At 41.6% G+C, this 22,094-nt stretch overlaps 1 protein-coding gene across 1 annotated transcript in view; it reads right to left on the bottom strand.

The window, feature by feature from the left end:
• The window catches only part of NELL1 (neural EGFL like 1), a 249,335-nt gene that overhangs the window by 40,318 nt on the left and 186,923 nt on the right, over positions 1–22,094 (bottom strand). The window contains exon 16 of the mRNA XM_065755619.1: positions 21,040–21,135. Within this exon, the coding sequence (XP_065611691.1) occupies positions 21,040–21,135 (96 nt within the window). The remainder of the gene's footprint in view (positions 1–21,039; positions 21,136–22,094) is intronic.

The raw sequence follows: 22,094 nt of genomic DNA, 5'->3' as shown, positions 1-22,094 counted from the left end.
ATGCTAACTCAATAATTCCTAGTTTCAGCATGTACTTTTTCATAGACTAGAACAATTTGAATTTGGGGATCAAACAACAGCATTATCTTGAGTCTAGAAGTTTGGAATAATCTACTTAACAGGAAAATAAACTGAGTCCAATTCTTAAACTTTATGAACATTCTTAAATGTATAAATAATCCACAGCCTTACAATATATTCCAATATCTGCTTAAAATGTCAGATAAGTGAAACACATATTCTGAATGTTACTTAAAGGATGTTGTTACAAGCATATATTAACCCTTTAAATTCCTTCTACTATTTCTGTTGAATCAATTTACTGTAGCCTATCATTTTCAAACAGATTTTGCCACCTTACGTTACAGTGAACTGTATTTTCCATCACTACTAGACAATTGAGATCATTCTAACTACTCATCGTATGAGACAACTGAGTAGGATAAAGACTGACAAAGAGTTGCATGACTCTGACAGCTAACCTAAGTTTTCATAATTACCTTTATCACTAAAGAGATAAGTTCAAGATTCTCAAACCTTTTAAGTACAATTGAGGTTGGCATAGACCAAAAGATTAAAAACATAAAGTCTGCAATGTTCTACATTTTCCCAGACAAAAGTATTGGGGGTTTTACATTACGGTTCAGATATGGCCAAGCACCTCAGCCTAAATACTGCATTTGATTTGTAACTGATATTCAAATGAGGGAAAGATAAAAAAAATAAGGAGTTATTTTCTGATTTCATTGAATCTTTTTCTCTATGTCTCAAAAACATTATTTTTCCATCAGAGAAAAACTTAAATTTGTGGTTTCCTAGAAAAGGCATAAAATGGAAGTGATTTTTTTTTTTTTAGCTTTCCTGTGCACAGAAGCCTTCCTTCAGGTCTTTCCCAATTTGGCCTGAAAATCTTGCCTAAGTCCTGTAAGTCCAGCAGGTAATAGCAACTTGAAGAAGAAAAAGATCTGAAATCCATAAATGATAATATACTATCTATAAATTTCTTCAGCTAGATTGGGTGTTATTTTCATAAACATATTGAATGAAATGCAATCAAGTGTGGTGCAATACAGAGTCAGTAGAATACCAGTGTCGAAAGTATTACACTTCCCAATTTGCATGTTTCCTCCCTGGAAAAAAATCCTCCAAAGAGGCTATTGTGAACTATTTTTTCAAGTTGAAAGATAAAGTTATTCAGCAATTGGGCTAACAGTTAACCAGTTTCATTCTGCTAGCTAGTTAACACCCAGTACAGAAACTGTTGGTAGTACTATGACAACCTAAAGCATCAACAAATACACGCCCTTCTTTGTCACTGGACAAGTGACTAGTGGACTACCTGCTCCTCATAGAATTCTGAGTTTTATTCTTTTTACACTTGTGAACTCTGCATCATGGAGGGATCTGAACAACCCCCCCACAGTGAAACCAGTCAGACAGACTCCAGTATCAGAAAATTCTGGTCATTACTGATCAGCTTCTGCAGTCTCAGTGATCGACTGTCATCCAGCTATTCGTGCAACTTTCTTTCATCTTATTTAGTAATGAACATATTTAATAAAGCCAAGTGAGAAAAGACAGTGAGAAGATTGAAAAAAAAGCAATACAAATCAAAGCTCTCTTTCAAAAGAGCCATATGACTCAGTCATCTTAAAGGAGAGGCTGTCGGAACAGCTAGGCATTATCACACTTGTCATGGTTTTATGATTTTTGGTACTGGTATTCCACATCATAACATCATGTAGTGCATTTAGAGTTAAAGAGTTAATGTTCCAGCTCCGTGGACCATCGATAGTTCCAGGTATGCCTGTCTCAGAAGAGAAGAAGAACTCCATTCCCCAGAGGACTTTGCGATGCTTTGCGTTCTTACGTGTTTACGCTCAGAGGGAAAGATAAAAACTGTCTGCAGTCACGGGACTCTCTCTTCCCTTCGGGACCGAGCTCGGCAGTGGGTGTTTGTTGCAGCCGTCCGCCTTCAGCGTTAGCGTAAGGCCTTCGGTTTATCGGACACTCTCTCTCTTGCTCATTTTATTTGATTCATTTGCCTCAATTCCAATTATATTATATTATATTGTGTTATTTTCCTTTCTGATATCTTATTTAGTAAATTAGCTTTCCTCCTCAGATCGTTGCCACTGTTTTGTTCCTGGGCCCATCTCCCTTCTCCTTCTTCCCTTTCCCCTTCCCCTTCCCCGGGGTGTGGGCCCGTGGGTCCCCTGCCTCAATTGTCACGGTACCGGGTCGAACTGTCCCGCAAACCGGTGACAATTTTGGCGCCCAACGTGGGGCTCGACTAGCTACCTTAGCCGGGCAGAGACATATTTTTAGAGTGAATCTCTGTCTTTTGTTTGGAAGCTTATCTGTACTGCAGGTCCTGTACGGCAAAACACGACCTTGAAGTCCAGGCGTACTGCCAGTTCTCCTGGAATATTTGTAAACTTTTCGGGTGCTGCCAGCTTGTTTGAGTAAAAGAAAAAAAAATGTTTTTACTGTTTCTGTTAAAACTGCCCTTACAGGGATTGTATTTCATTGCTTTTTCCCTTTTAATGCTCAAAACGTACTGGAACTTGGTTAAGCTTGCCAGTCTGATCTATGGAGCCTGGTCCCTATATGAGTCCCTATACTACTAAAAGCAGTGATGGAGGCACCTGCCAAATACCTGGGCACCCCGGCTAATGTAACAAACGATACCGTGTTAACAAACCAAACAACATTTGAATGGGTGTCCAGGTTCTCCTCTCAGTTCCTTATGAATTTTCAAGATTACAGCTTAGGGACTATGTTAACGATTGGGATATCGGTCCTCCTGAATGTATCCCTTATAATGGCACTTTACACCATGTGGAGGAAGCTTTTCCCAGAAACAGAGAATGCTGAATGGCAGGGAAAGTGGAGAGTTTTAGGAAAGAAATTAGAAGCATGGGGTCCCCCGGTGCCATGGGATTTTACTCCTGAACACTTGCAGGATCCTGAGGAGCTAGGCCTGTATCTGAGTAATGGGTGTTGTGGCTCAGAAAGATCTGAGGTGGAACAGCTTATCTGGGGCTTGGCTTATGCTTACCGAGGCATATATACTGTTCGGGAGAGAGAGAGAGAGAGTGTCCAAACTGAGGCTCAGGCCAAAGAGGAAAACCTCCCAGGCACATCTGACCAGCCAAAGGAAGCACCAGTATCAAAGTCAGTTGCCCCGGTAGAAGGCCAGAAATGGAAACGTGTGTCCTCACGCCTAGAACGCAAAGAAGAGGTGGCGAAAGAAGAGGAAGATCCAGGCGAGGGGGGGTCCTCAACACCACCACCACCAAGAAAGGCAACAAAGAAAAGTGAGAGGCATGGACATAGTGATGATGAGGATGATGAGAGAGTCAAAGTTACCACGTTTCGTCGACCCATGAAAATGTCTGAGATTCAAGGCTCAAGAAAAGAGTTTATTCGACGTCCGGATGAGAGTATTGTCACTTGGTTGCTTCGGTGTTGGGACAACGGGGCCAACAGTGTGTCCCTCGACAGTAATGAAGCTCGCCAACTAGGAAACATTGCCCGTGACCCAGCTGTCGACAGAGGGATCAGCCGGTATATGGATGGAATCGCCAGCCTCTGGCAACGAATGTTAGTAGCTGTGAGGGAAAGATATCCCTACAAGAGTGACCTGGCACCTAAAGTGAAAAGATGGAAAACTATTGAAGAAGGCATCCAGTATTTGAGAGAAACAGCTGTGGCGGAAATGCTGTATGATCCCACGTTTGATCCTGAAGATCGGGACCATGATCCAGAGAAAGTAAGGAGTACACCCGAAATATGTCAGAAGCTTTCAAAAACAGCACCAGAAAGGTACGCCGGTACACTAGTGACAATGTTCAACAGATATGAGGACCAAGACAGAAAACCCCCAGTTTTTGAACTGATTCTTACACTTCAAAACTTTGAACAAAAATTTCCACCATCACACGCTTCCATTTCAGCCATATCAAGGTTAGAAGTACAGATGGAAGACGTGTTAGAGAAAGTATCCCGACTGATTGATAGGGTTGAAAAGATTGCAGCTTTCAGAAGCAAACGCCGTCCTGCTCGAGCAAATGACAGCACTAACTTCATGTCACGCGCGGCTCTGTGGAGTTACTTACGTGAAAATGGAGAAGATATGAAGGAATGGCATCAAAAACCCACCCCTGCACTGCGAGCACGGGTGAGAGAATTACAACACAGACCAACGACCAGTGAAGATGTTCCTGTCACTACAGGTAACCAATAGAGGGGCCCTGCCCTCAGCCAGAGGAGGGAGAGGGATAATAGAGTTTATTGGACTGTGTGGATTCGGTGGCCTGGCACATCAGAACCACAAAAATATGAGGCACTGGTGGATACTGGTGCACAGTGTACTCTAATGCCTTCAAGTTATAAAGGGGCAGAACTGATTTATATCTCTGGAGTGACTGGGGGCTCTCAGGAATTGTCTGTGTTGGAGGCAGAAATAAGCCTCACTGGTAAAGACTGGCAGAAGCATCCTATAGTGACCGGACAGGGGGCTCCATGCATACTTGGTATAGACTATCTCAGAAGGGGGCACTTTAAGGATCCCAAGGGGTACCGATGGGCTTTTGGAATAGCTGCTGTGGACACAGACAACATTAAGCAGCTATCTGTTTTACCTGGCCTATCAGAAGATCCGTCTGTTGTGGGGTTGCTACAAGTGGAGGAGCAACAGGTACCAATTGCTACAAAAACAGTCCACAGACGGCAGTACCGCACCAACAGGGATTCCTTGCTCCCCATTCATAACCTGATCCGTCAGCTAGAGAGACAGGGAGTGATCAGCAAAACTCACTCACCTTTTAACAGCCCCATATGGCCGGTGCGTAAAGCCAGTGGAGAATGGAGGCTGACGGTAGATTACCGTGGCCTGAATGAAGTCACACCCCCACTGAGTGCTGCTGTACCGGACATGTTACAACTCCAGTATGAACTGGAGTCAAAAGCAGCCAAGTGGTATGCCACCACTGACATTGCTAATGCCTTCTTTTCAATTCCTCTGGCCACAGAATGCAGGCCACAGTTTGCCTTCACCTGGAGGGGCGTTCAGTACACCTGGAACCGTTTGCCCCAGGGGTGGAAGCACAGTCCAACCATTTGCCATGGGTTGATCCAAACTGCATTGGAGCAGGGTGGTGCTCCTGAGCATCTGCAATACATTGATGACATTGTTGTATGGGGCAATACAGCAGAGGAAGTCTTTGAGAAAGGAGAGCAGATTATCCAAATTCTCCTACGAGCTGGCTTTGCTATCAAGCGAAGCAAAGTGAAAGGGCCTGCACAGGAAATTCAGTTCCTAGGTATAAAGTGGCAAGATGGACGTCGTCACATCCCTACAGATGTGATTGACAAAATTACTGCCATGTCTCCACCCACCAGTAAGACAGAAACCCAAGCTTTTCTGGGTGTAGTGGGCTTTTGGAGAATGCATGTTCCAAACTACAGTCTCATTGTGAGCCCTCTCTATCGGGTGACGCGGAAGAAGAATGATTTTGTGTGGGGCCCTGAGCAGCAGCAGGCTTTTGAACAAATTAAGCAGGAGATAGCCCACGCCGTGGCCCTGGGGCCAGTGCGGACGGGACAGGGTGTAAAGAACATCCTCTACACTGCTGCTGGAAAGGAAGGTCCCACTTGGAGTTTGTGGCAAAGAGCTCCTGGAGAGACCCGAGGCCGACCCCTTGGATTCTGGAGTCGGGCGTACAGGGGGTCTGAGGAGCGCTACACTCCAACTGAGAAGGAGATCTTAGCCGCGTACGAGGGGGTTCGAGCTGCTTCCGAAGTAATCGGTACTGAAACACAGCTCCTCCTGGCACCTCGACTGCCAGTGCTGAGCTGGATGTTCAAAGGAACAGCTCCCTCTACCCATCATGCTACTGATGCCACTTGGAGTAAGTGGACTGCACTGATTACACAGCGAGCTCGGATGGGGAACCTCAACCGTCCAGGAATCCTGGAGGTGATCATGGACTGGCCTGAAGGTAAAACGTTTGGAACAACGCCAGCTGAGGAGGTGTCACGTGCTAAAGAAGCCCCACCATATAATGAACTACCAGACAATGAAAAGAGATACGCCCTGTTCACAGATGGATCGTGTCGCATTGTGGGTAAGCACCGCAGATGGAAATCTGCTGTGTGGAGCCCCACACGACGAGTTGCAGAGGCCACTGAAGGAGAAGGAGAATCAAGTCAATTTGCAGAGGTAAAGGCTGTCCAGCTGGCCTTAAATATTGCTGAACGAGAGAGGTGGCCAGTGCTTTATCTTTACACTGACTCATGGATGGTGGCAAATGCTTTATGGGGGTGGTTACAACAGTGGGAACAAAATGGTTGGCAACGGAGAGGTAAACCTATTTGGGCTGCTGAACTGTGGAAAAACATTGCTGCCCGAATAAAGAATATGGTTGTAAAGGTGCGCCATGTAGATGCTCATGTTCCTAAGAGCCGGGCAACTGAAGAGCAGCAAAATAACCATCAGGTAGATCGAGCTGCCAAAGTTAAGGTGGCTCAAGTAGACTTGGACTGGCAACACAAAAGTGAATTATTTCTAGCTCGGTGGGCCCATGAGACCTCAGGCCATCAAGGAAGAGATGCAACATATAAGTGGGCTAGAGACCGAGGGGTGGACTTAACTATGGATGTTATTACACAGGTTATCCATGACTGTGACACATGCGCCACAATTAAACAGGCCAAGAGGATGAAACCTCTTTGGGAGGAAGGGCGATGGCAAAAGTATAAATATGGAGAGGCGTGGCAGGTTGATTATATCACCTTACCAAGATCTCGCAGTGGTAAGCGTTATGTGCTCACCATGGTAGAGGCAACTACTGGGTGGCTTGAAACATACGCAGTACCCCATGCTACCGCCCGGAACACCATCTTAGGGCTTGAGAAACAAGTCCTATGGCGACATGGCACTCCAGAGAGAATTGAGTCTGATAATGGAACTCATTTCAAAAATTCTCTTGTAAATACTTGGGCCAAAGATCATGGCATCGAGTGGATTTATCATATCCCCTATCATGCACCAGCTTCTGGTAAAATTGAAAGGTACAATGGGTTGTTAAAAACAATGTTGAAAGCAATGGGTGGTGGAACATTTAAGCACTGGGAGAAGAATTTGTCAGAAGCCACCTGGTTGGTCAACACCAGAGGATCCATCAATCGCGATGGTCCTGCCCAATCCAGTTCTCTACCCACTGTAGAAGGAGATAAGGTTCCTGTAGTACATGTGAAGAACATGTTGGGAAAAGCGGTTTGGGTTCTTCCAGCTTCTGGAGAGGGCAAACCTCTCCGTGGGACTGTTTTTGCTCAGGGACCTGGGTCTACCTGGTGGGTGATGCAGAAGAATGGGGATGTTCAGTGTGTACCACAAGGGAATTTGATGTGGGGAGAGCGCCCTCAGTAATTCTATTACTATGTATATATGTATATATGTATATATGTATGTTGTATGTGTTTGTATTTAATGCTTGTTAATCATTGTTTATGTATATATATATATTAAGCATGATGTAATGATGTTGAATAAGGGGTGGAATGTCATGGTTTTATGATTTTTGGTACTGGTATTCCACATCATAACATCATGTAGTGCATTTAGAGTTAAAGAGTTAATGTTCCAGCTCCGTGGACCATCGATAGTTCCAGGTATGCCTGTCTCAGAAGAGAAGAAGAACTCCATTCCCCAGAGGACTTTGCGATGCTTTGCGTTCTTACGTGTTTACGCTCAGAGGGAAAGATAAAAACTGTCTGCAGTCACGGGACTCTCTCTTCCCTTCGGGACCGAGCTCGGCAGTGGGTGTTTGTTGCAGCCGTCCGCCTTCAGCGTTAGCGTAAGGCCTTCGGTTTATCGGACACTCTCTCTCTTGCTCATTTTATTTGATTCATTTGCCTCAATTCCAATTATATTATATTATATTGTGTTATTTTCCTTTCTGATATCTTATTTAGTAAATTAGCTTTCCTCCTCAGATCGTTGCCACTGTTTTGTTCCTGGGCCCATCTCCCTTCTCCTTCTTCCCTTTCCCCTTCCCCTTCCCCGGGGTGTGGGCCCGTGGGTCCCCTGCCTCAATTGTCACGGTACCGGGTCGAACTGTCCCGCAAACCGGTGACAACACTGTATCTGACTCAATAGCCTATAAATGAGTAATGGGGGCACTGAGGGAGTTATTATTGCTATCAGCACACACATCTCACAAACTGCATCAGCTCTGAACACTATATACAAAGTTGGAGAAGAAACAAGAAGATGAAAAAAATTTCTGAGCTGTGAATTGCATCTCTGTATTCTCTACACCACCAGCTAAAAAAAAAAGTTAGTGAAGAATTCTGGAATGGACATTCTTAGAGTAAGAAAATAATTCAAGGTGGGGAGCAGGAAGGGAGGCTTTAGCAGACAAAAGAAAAGGCAGCTTCCATTAACTATAGGATTTACAACCTGCCTTAGCTGAAACAGATGCAACACATAAAGCCCTTGTGGCATACTGAGATTTGGTGCATGTTTGTTTGTTTTTCTCAATTTATTTTGGACACACAGATAAGCTTTCCAGAGCTACGGTAGGTAAAAGAGGTAGCCAGGACAGCTGCTGTAGGAAGCCACAGGGTGAGCATTCAGCAGAAGAACAGACACAAACAAATAAAAACCTGACTTGTCAACACTGAACTTAACTTTCTGCAAGGCCTGAGCTAGTCCACAGGCATCCTGTATTCAGCCTATGGTTAAAAAAAAAGAAGAAAAGAGAGAGAGAGAAAGAGAGAGGAACCATTATTTATCTTTCTAGGAAATGTAAGTACAATTACTTTTAGACAAAGAATTGCTCGAAGTACTTTTTTTCATACATAAATCATTACCTAAACACTGCCCAGTGTACTATCCCCTGTGCACCAAAGCACCAAATGGAAATCTAGGGGCTCTTCGTAAAATATTTCTTAACTGAAATTCAGTCTTCATAACTGGTCATATAAACAAGTAAAGTAAATGCACTGGCCACACCTTCTGATTCTCAACAGCAGAACAATTTAAGTATTTTGTGAGCACTCAAGAGAAGAGAGAACTTTCCTCCAAGTTCTTCTGAGCCTGAAATCTTTCATTGGTACTGCGAAAGAAAGGACAGAATATTGTCAATTTTGGCTACTTATTAAAAAACAAGTAAAAATAAAACAACAAAAATTGTCTTGGAAATTAGAACAATCTACTTAATCTCCCTTAAACTGAGCAATACCTACTGCCAAAGTCATCAATGGTTTCCTTGTCCAGTAGACTCTTAAAGAAGCTGTGTGGCTGCTGTACGCACAAGGGGGATACATGGGATCCTAAGCAGAGTTTGAGTGTCTGTCCTCATTTGCAGCTCATCAAAGAGGTTGACTGCCTACCAAGAAGACCCAGAAGAATCATAGACTTTCCTAAGTGAAAAGAGACTCACAAGGATTGTAGAGTTCAACTCCTAGCAGCTGTGTGAGTACCTATACCTGCTCCTGTTAAACTCTGCCATCCATGCTAGAGATATTGCTACTTCCAGGACAATGCAATGAGAAAGACAGTGGTTGAGTGTGCTCACCCTCACACATCTATACTCCATCTAAGAAAAATTTCCATTTAAAACGATGTAACTGCTACTAAAAGCTGAAAGGGCCTGCAAGCTATCAAAAATACAGCATCTACAAAGTTACGGCATGGGGTGCCACCCCGTGCTAACCAGACAGCTATTTCAAAGGAGTGCGTTCTCTGACTGACATTGCTAAAGAACATAAAACATAATTACCTGAGCTGAAATAGGACATAGGATCAACTGTATCTTTAATGACCAGAAGTGTTTAGGGCTTTCATTTTATGTTTTACTCAAAAGATAAATGAACGCTGTTCCAAAGATTAGATTGCCAGCATACGGAGAACACCTCTTCAGAAAAAAAATCAAATAAAGTGGATTTTACTCTTTCATATAAAAACCCTGCCATTTATGTTTGCATCTGAAATGACTGATCTACTTAGTAGATATTACATGTTGAAAGAAATAAATCTGACAGTACGCTGCTTAAGTAGTATAACTACTCCAGCTATTGAACTGAGCTGCCAGATCAGAGCTTCCATTCTCAAAAGCAAAAAAAAAAAAAAAAAAAAAAAGACTGATGCACTGAGGAAGAACTCTATTTCTGCAAATATGAAGGACTGAATAGATTTTTATCAGAACATACTAAAAAATTGGAAAATAACTTTGACACCCAACTTCTTGAGGTAGAGTATGACTGTTATTTTACAGCTACCTCAATCATAAAGGAACAAGAAAAGAAAACATTCAACCAGAACAATTCATGTCACCTTTGTGCTTCACACCTATCTTACATTAAGCACAGCGTTACTTCATCATTTTGCATATTCTTTCTCCGTCACTGAAAAAAAGCCTAACAAAAGCAATGGGTATCTGCACATTTTGTGAGCTCTGAATCTAGACTAGACTTTAATTCCACGCTTGCTAGGAGAGATGGATTTGTAGGCCTTTCTCACATCCAGTAGGTATTACTCTATTGATTTTTTTTATTTTATTTTTTTGTAATTCACCATCCATTATATGTACGATTATCCAGAAGAAAATTTAGAGCTATATTCGGATACATCATGCACTTTCTGAAGCACAGCAGACATTTCACAATCAAACAAGCTACAGGCAATTAAAATGTTTCATCTGATGCAGAAAAAAACTCTGGGAGAGAAAAAACAAGTTTCCAAGCTTCCAAATCAACAAAGCCTTCTATTTCTTTTCTTGTCTGTATAAAGATGTGAGAATAATCCTAAAGAAGGGCCTGTCTTTTTCTTGGGTCCATACACTAATTTTAATTCAGCAGCAAAGAATAACTACTTCTTATAACTGCCCTACGGGGACAGGTCAGGGAGTCCACCACCAATTGCGGGGGATCTCTCCAGCGTCTTTCTCTCTGGCGCTCTAGGGAGCTACTCCACCAGTCAATCTCCCACTCACAGTCCCTGATGGCCCTCAGTCTCTCAATCTCCTCTTTCAGTTCAGCCACCATGCTAAGCAGATCTTCCACCTGCTCACACCTTGCACAGGAGAACTGCTTAGCACCCTCATCCAGCAGTAGCAGGCTCTGGCACTCCTTGCAACCAGAGACCTGTGTAGCCACGCTTCTAGGCAGACCTTCTGTCTGGGTCGCCACAGCCTTTTTAAGGCAAGCGCTCTGTCTAGTAGAGACCATGGCACAAAAAAGAATAAAAACAAATAAATGAAAATTGAAAGTAAATAGATAAATAAATAATAGTTTATAGTAATATATATAGATATGAATTGTAATAACTTAAAAATAAATAAATAATAATAATAATTAAAAAATATATATATAAAATAAACACAAACAAACAAACAGTGGGTAGTGACACTTCGCTGCCCTCCCTGAGCCCTAATCAGCTGAGGGGCGTGGGTGAGGGTGCTGAAACCCTGGCAACGCCTACGCCATGTCACCCTCTCTCGAGAGAGAGCTGCCGGGATCTGTCAGGACTAGCCGCTCTCACTCGGTTCCCGAGAGACGGGAACCTCCCGAAAACCCACCCTGTACCTCAATCAGCCACTGCAGCTCCGGCTGTGCCGATTTCAAAGCAGTTGATCACGAGGACTTCTACTTCTGCGGTAGGCTTTTTTTTCACTGGAGTGGTGTGGGCAATATTGATGGTAGGTGGACAGTTGGACTAGGTGATCTTAGAAATCTTTTCCAATTTTAACAATTCTGTGTTTCTATGAGAACTCAAATCTGAAACACTGATAGGAGAAAACCATTCAAAAAGGGTGCTACTCTTACTCAGAAAGACTGGAATTCAGCTTAATTATAGGTGTTACAGAGGATACTTCAGTTAATAAAGAAAAGATAACACTCTTCAGCAAGAGTTTAACTCATTCTCGCACCTACTCTTAGAGCACTATAATTGGATTAGTTATCTTCATTGCACAATCTACGTAAATCATGTAAGAGGACTAGAGAACTATGGCACTTCATTTGCTTTCCAAATATATATGAATGTGGACACAATCCCTTCCTCTGAATGCAAACCAGTGAAATCAAGCTGCAATGCCTGTTTTTGTGGGGTTAAATTCCTATCCGTATGGGAAAAGACCTCACTGTTTGCTCTGGTATCCTGGTAACTGACTTGCTTTTCTGTTCTATCACTTCTAGCAGCTCCAAGTGCCATTCTCATGCCATCATTTTTCAGGAAAAAAACCAAAAACCCACAAATCCACATTAAATAAAAAAAGAAAAAACACAAGAGAGCTGAATTAAATATCCAGCACATCTACAACATTGGCATGTTGTTTTGCTCTATTCCTTCCACATGTCACATTATTTCTCAAAGAAGTAATGCTGATGGTTCTGACCACGGAGCTACATCTTCTCTCACTACATCCTGATTAACTTCAAAGAGATCACTCATGAAATACATTAGTGTTCATTGTATTAAATTTTGGCAGAAATACAGCTCTATATAGTGAGCCTATGAGCTGCACAATTTTTCTAAGACTGAATGCTGTACCCAGTTTAAATTGAACCTTACTTGTAGACTAACTAGTTACATTTGTACCATAGATCAATGAGTTAAAGGTGGCATGTTTATCACTGATAAATGCAACTAACACAGCTTGTTTCACTTAAAACTGCAACCTAAATGTCCTTTTATTTCAGTAAAGCAATTTATTTTTCTTTTCACACAACTCAACTGCGCCAGATCCTGATGCTTTAACACATGTGAAATTCTCCCTACAGCCGAGATGAAATGCCTTAAGAAACACAAGTACCTCTCTGAGCACTCTCTGTGCATTTCAAGTCACGTCTCTCATTTATTGGCAGATTTCAATACTCACTGCTGAAAGGCCAAAGCAACAAGCCAAGCAATGGTAAACAAACCCCGTAGCCTCAGTCTGAGCAGTGCTTTTGAACAAAATTTGGCTCTGTAGGCTGCAGAAAGCTCAGAAAGAACACAAAACTTTTATTTGGAGCTTAGGACTTTGCTACTGGTTAGTCACTGCAGCGCACACAGGCCTGGGGAAACACAAGGACTATCATTCTGCTTGGAAGGTACCTCAGGTCAGACAATGTTTGGCTCTCATCCGCTCATCACATGTGGCCAGTGAAATGGGAATGAGGCACACGGGGGCTCACTGGATGAGTTCAAGGCAATGACACTTGCAGCAACACTAAAGTATAGCACATCTAAGTATTCATCTGAACCAAGCTCGGAGGCTCTGGCATTTTCTTAAGACTTCACAGAGTTTATGCAGCCTTGTTCTGTGAAGGACCTTCTGCAACTTCAACTTCACCGAAGCCAAGGGTGTTTCTCACATAGAACTTGTCAGAACCAGTCACTGTACTCTAAACTTTAAGAAATACTGTGCTTTTTAGTTCTCATCACATCAAAAATAAAGTTGTTGTGCAGTTCCATCCATGCTGCTATAAAGATAACTTCTCTCTTAATTTCAAGACAATTTCTAATAGCTTTCTAATAGAATGAATGCAGGTTGCTACCTTAGTCTAAAGGAGATGGCATAATTTTGGTTGGAGCTTTTCCTTCTGTTAACAGCATCTTAACCACTGAAGAGCTAGATGAGCCAAAACATCTTTTTCTTCCAATCTAAATGTATATTGTGTCATTTTCTTAGATTTTTCACTGCCTGCTCATCAGGAAGAAGGATGCAATGAAGGAGTCCAATCTATTGCTCCATTACAAAAGGAAGACACAAAGCCACTGACATCCTAAAGTTGTATCTGTTCATTTCCTTAAATACCCCGTGTATTTTCATTTCACAGCTAAGGTACTAAGGAAGAATTGAATACAGCAGCTATTTTTATAAGCTCTATATAAGTTCTACAGATGGTCTTCACAAGATATTAATTCAAGAACATCTTGAAGAGGAACTGGGACACAAAGAAAGATGGCCTGCCAAGACACAATTTGAAGGTATTTTTGTGAAACATAAAGGGAGAGAAGAAAGATATTAAAATCTCGGCTTGGATCTTCTCTGCAGTGTAAAGTCAGATCAACAGAAATTACCTCTTGATTACACTGTACTGTATTAAATCAAATGCAAATTAGATGTCAAGTTGCTAACTCTTGCCTTTCTCGGAATAAAATTGCATCAGTTATACCTGACATGTACAATTGGCATTTAGACAATGGTGGGGCAGGAAAGGAGAATTTGAGTGGAGAAATTCAAATTGTAGAAACCTAGAATAGCATGCATTGTTCCAACCAGAATCAGTTAAATAATACTATGTAATTCCTAAGTACAAGTTCTGTGTACCGAAGGAAACACAAAACAATTTTCTGAGACTTATGAAAAGATATCTCTCATCAAGTCTGAAGACTAAGAAAGGAAGACTTCATGACCACAAGCCATACAAGAAAACATTAGAATATTAGAACTATTTTTTAGCTGACATGTCAAGATATCATCTCAGCTAACAGTAGAGATTGATATAGCAGGTACTGCTTTCATTAAAAGCAATAAATAAGTCAATTAAATATATATACATATATATACATATATATATATATATATATATATATATATACACGCACACACCCAAACACACCTGCACATAACAAAAACTACACAGCAACATAAAATATCCCTTACAAAATAACAACAAAACAAATCCAGTGACTGGTTAATATTTCTCCTGGCTTGTAAACCTCAGCTTTTACAGTATCTGAGCAGTGAAAGCACTACAGAAAACAGCCCACTCTCCTCACGCTCTGGTCAGCTAAGGGGATAAATGGTCTTCTTGATCTAGGAGACTTCACTTTTCATGGCTCAGCCTGGCAGCATGATAAAGAACAAACATCTTTTTGCTTCTACTGAGAATTATTTGTTGATTTGCAGACAGATGTCCACTTGATCCTCAGAGGCCATCTTCATCAGATTTTTCTAGCAGATATTCTTTCATCTGTTCCCTGATATCTTTACAAATGACAGCTTTGTTTCTTCTATCACATTAAGATATCACCTCTTGCCATTTTGCAATACGCACCACTGGGGCAAACACTGTGAACAGTTTGGCAACAAATGAAGCAGGGTAACCTCAGCCACCTGGAGCATCTGCCTTCTCCGGATCCGTCACGCCCTCAGGGGTGTTGTATCAACCACAACCACCATTTCCCATAATAAGTTAAGTATTGCTCACTTCGGCCCTTCTGTATCGTGCTGTATTGGCTTTGCCTCACCTTGAAATGAGAGGCTTCAGAAAGAGTCTAAAGCAAAGCCTCACGCCCACAGCACCACAGCTGGTTTGTTTCCCAAAATAAACCTTGCTTCATATTCTACAAAATATCTCAGGGTAGAGAAAGGTAGGGAGTTTTGACATTTATCTTACTGTACTCACTGAAAATCTCAGTTCCTCAGTTTTGATTTGAGTTTTGTTTGCTTATATTTTAAAACCAGGTTTCTCAACTGAAACACCTTTGATAGTTACACGCCTAAGGATTGATCCAGCTCAGGAATCAAAGACAGCACACTGAAATAGAATTCTCACATTTCTTTCTACTTTCAGGGCCCAAAGGAATACAGAACGTATGGAGTCTCACCCAAAGGATTGGAGAAAACAATAAATTCCAAAAGAAGCGATTTAAGAGACGAGTACACAAAGCAGTATGCAGTTGCATAGACAACAAACAACTCTAGATACTGCAAATCGATATGGAATAAAGCAACTTAAGGCCTCCACATTTTCCTGAGAAATGCATGGCTTATCCAACTTAAATGTATAAACACAGCAACATTTCATCGCCCACCTGTGGAAGCTATGAGTGCACTGAAGAGTCTCCACGTAACTAATACAGCATTGCAAGTGTTGATGATTTTCATCCACAAACGTAACCATTAGGATTCAGAGCGCATTTCTCAGCCATGGCACATACTGAAAAATGACCTCTCGCTTCAATATCGGACATCTTTTCCACACAGGGTCCGAAACCGCACACAAAAGTTCAACCTCAGTAATCATCACATCCTGATGCTTCTCTGCCATGTCTTACCCTTGCTTCTCACTGTGTACAATCAGCTGGAAATTCTTTGATGCCATTCCCCCATTTTATGAGAAAAACAGTCCTGTTTGCTTTACAAACACTGCAAATACACATGTAACTACATTTATCTCTCTGAACTCCAGCCAAAACACAGTCCTTCCAATCTGACAATCTTATTCCGCATGAAATATGCACCAACGCAGACAATAGCTTTTGAGAGAGATGGGAGACAAGATTTGGTGCAATTGACTCAAATCTCTTTTGAACATGATGTTCCAACACTGACAAAAGCCATCCTACAGCTTTTGGGAAAAACAAAACAAAACTGCCCTTTGCTTGACTTGCCCCTCACTGGGAATCACAGAATCATAGAGGTTGGAAGGGACCTCCAGAGATCATCTAGTCCAACCCCCCTCCAAAGCAGGCTTCCTAGACCAGGTTGCACAGGTATCTATTGCTTTAAACCCTTTTGCTGTTTCCTTCTCATTGTGCAAAGTCACAAGCTGTGCTGAAGGTACGGTAAACAGACAGCTTATATTTGAGTAACAATTGGACTGGATCTCACCAAACTGACTGCCAGGACAGCGTGCTGGAGCATAGCACATCTAGCCCAGGATGACCACCTGCTTTCCCATGGCAGTTCTCCTGCATTGCTGTGCTGGACATTCACACTGAACTTGCTGCATGATTCCAATAACTCTCTGTATGGGAACTGTTGAATCATGGCCTGAACCACTGATTCATCACCTGAGGTGAGCCCAAAGGAGCACAGGTGAAGGCAGTTCACCTGTGTGACCAGAAGGGGTGGAGCCTGGCTCTTCCTCTCCTAGACCTCATTTAAGGGCTGAGTGCAATGGGGGTAGGTTTTCCTCCTGGAGATTGCTCCCTTTGGAATTTTTCCCCTGGAAGCCTGGGATACAGGTAAGTATTTTGTTTATATTTGATTATTCTTTTCCACTGTGATAATTAGTCTTTCTAGTTATACTTTCTGACTACAATACTAGTTTGAGCTACGTATTCTGTTAACTATACACTCCCTTAACTGAAATTTCTGCCCCTGCTGGTCAGCATCCTGGAGCTGTATAGAAGTCAGTCTGTTTTTCTTAGGATCACATGCAAGATTCCTCCACATGTGTGAAGCTGTTTATAGAATACCTGCAGCATACTTAGCATTTCTAAGCACACACTCAGATGTTTACTCCTGCCTATGGATACCACCCCATACTATGCTGTCTTTTTCATTCTCAGTGCTTTGCCACTGACAGTAGTGACCAGCATTCCAGAAATAACAGAACAATAGTGAAGCCTGTCTCCAAAGTCTATGCCTCTCCACTCACCTGTGGCTCATACACATGGAGAAAAATAGCTCAAAGAATAATGCTGTGGATTCGTTTGTCTTTTGATGTTGCAAAAACGTGAGATAGAGAAAACACCCCTGGATAGGAAACCAGGGCATTAGGCTCCATGCTGTCAACAACTCTTAGAATACTGTTCCTGCACTCCACTCTGAACAGCAAAACGTCTCTCAGAAGACTTTAACAGATCCCTGCCCGGTGTGTACCTGGGCTTTAGCCAGCAGTGTTACACACAGCTAAGGTCCACATCTCCAGCTCAGCAGTCAGACACGTACATGCTGAAATAGCACAGCTATGTCAGCAAAAATTCTAACATCAAAACTTTCCAGCAAAGGTATCCTGACTGTGTTAAATATCACAAATGGTAATGATCACATAGCTCAGTTATTTCAGACATAGCCAGATAAACAAAACAGGCAAGCAAAAAGCTTAATCAGAAAATAGAATCAGATTCTAAATAGAAAATGACAAAAGCTCTGTAAAAAGCATCAAGCTCACACTTACAATGGAAAAAAAATCATTTTAAGGAATAGATGAAAAGAGATACTTGGCAGAATCTCTGGATACCAGTCTGCAGTTCACATTGGATGCAAAAAGGAGATGATGTTAAAGGCAATTTGAGTCACACAGTTTCAAGCCATAGAGGAGTCCTTTCTGCTCACAAATAACATATGAGGGATTGCTGTGTGGTTGGTCTGAAGGACATATTTAAATGCAGCGTGGCAAATAGAATGCATTACCAAAACACATCATTTTACTTCAGACATGCATCAACTTCCATTAGACAACATGTTACCAGGAACATTTAAGCTTTGATTTCAAGTGAGATCCCACCCATTCACAGACTCCAGACAATGTCTGTGAGGGAATGCTGCCATACACTGAATATCACCAAGTGTTTATTTCTAAGAGTACAGGCAACAGAAGGAAAAAACAAGGCAACACATTTTTAATGCCTTTGATGTCATTTGAAATAATTGCGGCAAAATTCAGTGAGATTATGAAGGAAGTCTTCACTGAAGTGCCTCCTGTTCCTGATACCATTATACCTTCCAGGAGTCAGCAGGAAAGCAAAGGCACCTGCTCCAAAGGCGTTTCATCACCTTTCCCCTTGCAACATGTAGTTTTTGTAGTTTTCTCAGTATGTGAGCCTTCAGATGGCTGAAGCTGTTATCACAGAAATGTGACATTCACCTAGCCACTGAAATATGAATACAGGATCGAGGTGTATCTGCTAAGGTTTCAAAAGCACTACTACAACTAAAAAGTGACAACTTCTTACATCCACAACCCCACTCATTTTCAGATCAGTTTGCTGGTAGGATTTCTCAATGTTATCGTTTGCTTGAGTAGTAGTATCCTGATGAATCCTACACGTCTTCAGAGAACAAAAAACTTTCCTTCTGGTTTCAGACTTCTAGATTTTGTACTCCTTCTGATGTAAATCTCTAAATTTACTGATATACCATGAGTACTGTACCTGCTGTGTTTCCTTTACTTGGTGTGCTAACTCACATTTTAGATCAAAACAATACAAAAGCAAGAAAAACTTAGCCTCCAATTGCAGTTATGTCATCCATTTGTCAATTTTAAACCATTACTTCATCAGTTTAAAGGCTGCATTCTAGTTGTGAGAGTCCCTTTACAGCCATAAGAAGAAGAAGAGAAATGCTTTTAAGATTCCCAGATGAAAGGATAGGCAGCTGAGCTGAAAGCTGGCCTAAAGCCACTGGCTGCCTAGGTCAGCTGGGAGCCCTTGGGTACTGCAGAATACTGGTTCAGTAGGACCACATTTTCATGTGGATAAGACAAATAGCAGGTGCCCAGCACCACTCTGCTTGTACTGTGCCCTCTGAATAACAGGTATCTTGGAAAGGAATGGGCAAACAGCATATGAGAGCAGGTAGCTAGCAAAATTAGAATGGACTTCTGGAGGAGGTTTTTCTTTCTTTTTTTTTTAACACTGCTTGAGCATGCATGCTCTTTTCATTCATTGCTGAATGTCAGTAGCTTTGGAGCTTAGGTCTATTTAAAACAAATAATCCAAAGGCTACAGGCAAGAAAATGCAGGAGTAAAATTAATTCGAGATGATATGAAAATATTAATGGCCTACTTAATTCTCAAATCAACAAAAAAAAAAAACACTGACAAATAAAAACAATGGGATTTTAGTGCTCAATCATTCAAGTACCTCCATAAAAGCTGTAGGAGTTTTCAGAAGCTACTCAAAGCAGATTTGTTGACAACTGGGTTTAAATCACTCTGTTTTACAGTCGAACAGACATGAATTAAACAGACACTGTTATACACTAATTAGTTAATTACTGGACAATCTCTAGGTTAAAAGTGGTTCCAGTGATTTAACTGCCTTTTTGACAGTTACTTCTAGACTGATGTGTATTTTTGCCCATTAAAAACCAAGTGCATGGGAACTGCTGAATCACGGCCTGAACCGCTGACTGGTCACCTGAGGTGAGCACCGAGTCAGCCATGGGGGCACAGGTGGAGGTGATATACCTGTGTGATTGGAAGGGGTGGAGCCTGGCTCCACCTCTCCCAAACCCCATCTAAGGGCTGACCACCACCAGGAAAGGATCTCTTCTTGGAGATCCCTCCTACATGGAGTCTACCGTGAGCCTTTGTCATCTTTTAGGTGAGCCATCTTCCTTTTTGTATTATTTGTGTACCATCTATATATAGACCTGTTCAAATATACCATCATCTATACTATTTTTTGAGTATCATCTTTGAGATTACTCACATTACACCAAGCAAGCAAACAACTTGTCAATTTTAATCTCCCACAGGAGCATCATGCAGCCTGCATTAACAATTCACCTCATTTCCACCAGTAAGAGCAAGTGTAAAAGGTTTACTAATTAATATGCAAAAGAGGAAATTCTGTCACGGGGTTATTAAAGTGAAGTTGAACTGCAACACATATGGACCAAAACAAAATCCAAAATGAACTGTTTAAAGAACCCAAATGGAGTTCTAAATGGAATTCTCTTAGATCCTTTCCTTTTAACTGAAGGTGAGCAAGGAGCCCTTTACACCTGTGAGACAAACAGAAAGGTGGACCTACGGAGGAGCACAATGGAAGCAAATCTTGAAATGGTAAACATCAAGGATGAGGCTGAAAGGAATGAAATCATCACTGGTAAGTTGTATTTCAATAGCTTATTATTCTATTAAAATTGTGGCCTCTGTGACGTCAAGATTTTAAGCAGAATCATTGAATAAGAATTCCAGTGAAAAGCAAGCATCCAAATTCTGATCTAGTATGCCAACAGATTCAGAAGAAGCAGAAGGTGACCTTGAGCGTGCATCACAGATGTAAGTGTAATAAATGTTTTCTCATCTACCATCCTCTGTAATTAATTAAGGTGCCCAGTGAAAGCCAAAACCAACGCGTCCCTGATCATTTAACATTTCCCTTGTTTAATGTCAAACTTTAATACAGGACTCAGTTAGAGAAAAGCAGCTACAGAAGAGACAAAAGACAGATCTTCACTGAAAAGAAAATATCAATCAGAAGGAATCAAAAGCAACACAATGGGAAGCAACTGTTTCTAAATGCAGCATATCTTATTTCTTGTTACCAAAGAAACTGGGTTGCAGCCAAACTTTACCTTTCTCACAATGACTTCCTGTGAATCCAGAAGGACAGACACATTTGTTTGGGGCTATGCAAGTTCCACCATATCTGCATCCTTCTTCACAGAATGCTGAAAAATGAAAGGAATAGGTGATACTACTTAATATTTTTTCAAATCTACAATACTTGGGCAAGCTACTAACAAAAGCATCCTGATTCTAAACAGAATTAAAAATATTCAAATTCAAGAAGTAACTCATTTAAATGATATGAGGAAAAACTCAGATTACACTGTCAGCAAACCACCAATAAAAGATTAATAACCGTCTGGAAGAAGAGAGGGAAGTATACAGCTTACATTTTTAATGGCACTGGTCTTTCAATTATTCCCAGTATTACAGTTTCAATGCTCAGGTGATCCACAGACAGCAGGCCGGTTAGATGATGTTAACTGCTTGTTTCTCACGCTTATCAAACTCATTTTGTTGAAAGGTCCGTAAACACAGTATTTTCCTTTTGTTTTATTTGTAGGTGCGAAGCGCATTTTGTGGAATCAAAAGTGAGTTAAGGAGAAGTTCATGGCTGAAGAGACAGGAGGCAACCACAGGACAAGGCCTCTACTGAAATGTGATTCTTGACAGAGAAGCACCCAAGTACTTCACAATTGTGCACATGGATAGCTAGGATTTGAACCAAAGGATGGATCTCAGCTTTTCTATCGAGCACTGTGATGTTCCTCAGTCATACAAGTTTGGCAGGAAGTGCCTGATGCACTCACTAACTGTGCAGTTCAGTGATACCCTTTACCTTCCCATTTGTTGAGTGTGTGTACGCAAGGAGATGGACTGAGGTAAGAGGGAAGGAAGGAAACTGCAAGCATCAGGACAGGGTCCATTTGGCACTGCTCACTCCAGCAAGAACTTGGTTAAGGCTAAGAGTGGGCCCTGAACCCACCAACACAATCCTCTCTCTCTCTCTCCTAGATAGATATTGAACTTCACAAGTTAATTAGTGGGCTTAACTGCACTTAGAAGGGAAGTTACAATTAATATTTAAACAGCAGCTCTCTGCAGTTAAGCTAATAACAGA

The sequence above is a fragment of the Cyrtonyx montezumae genome, unplaced genomic scaffold (genome assembly GCF_038088225.1).
Source record: "Cyrtonyx montezumae isolate F1298 unplaced genomic scaffold, pur_monq_1.0 scaffold_10, whole genome shotgun sequence".
NCBI lineage: Eukaryota > Metazoa > Chordata > Aves > Galliformes > Odontophoridae > Cyrtonyx > Cyrtonyx montezumae.
This window is presented reverse-complemented; position numbering and strand designations above follow the sequence as displayed.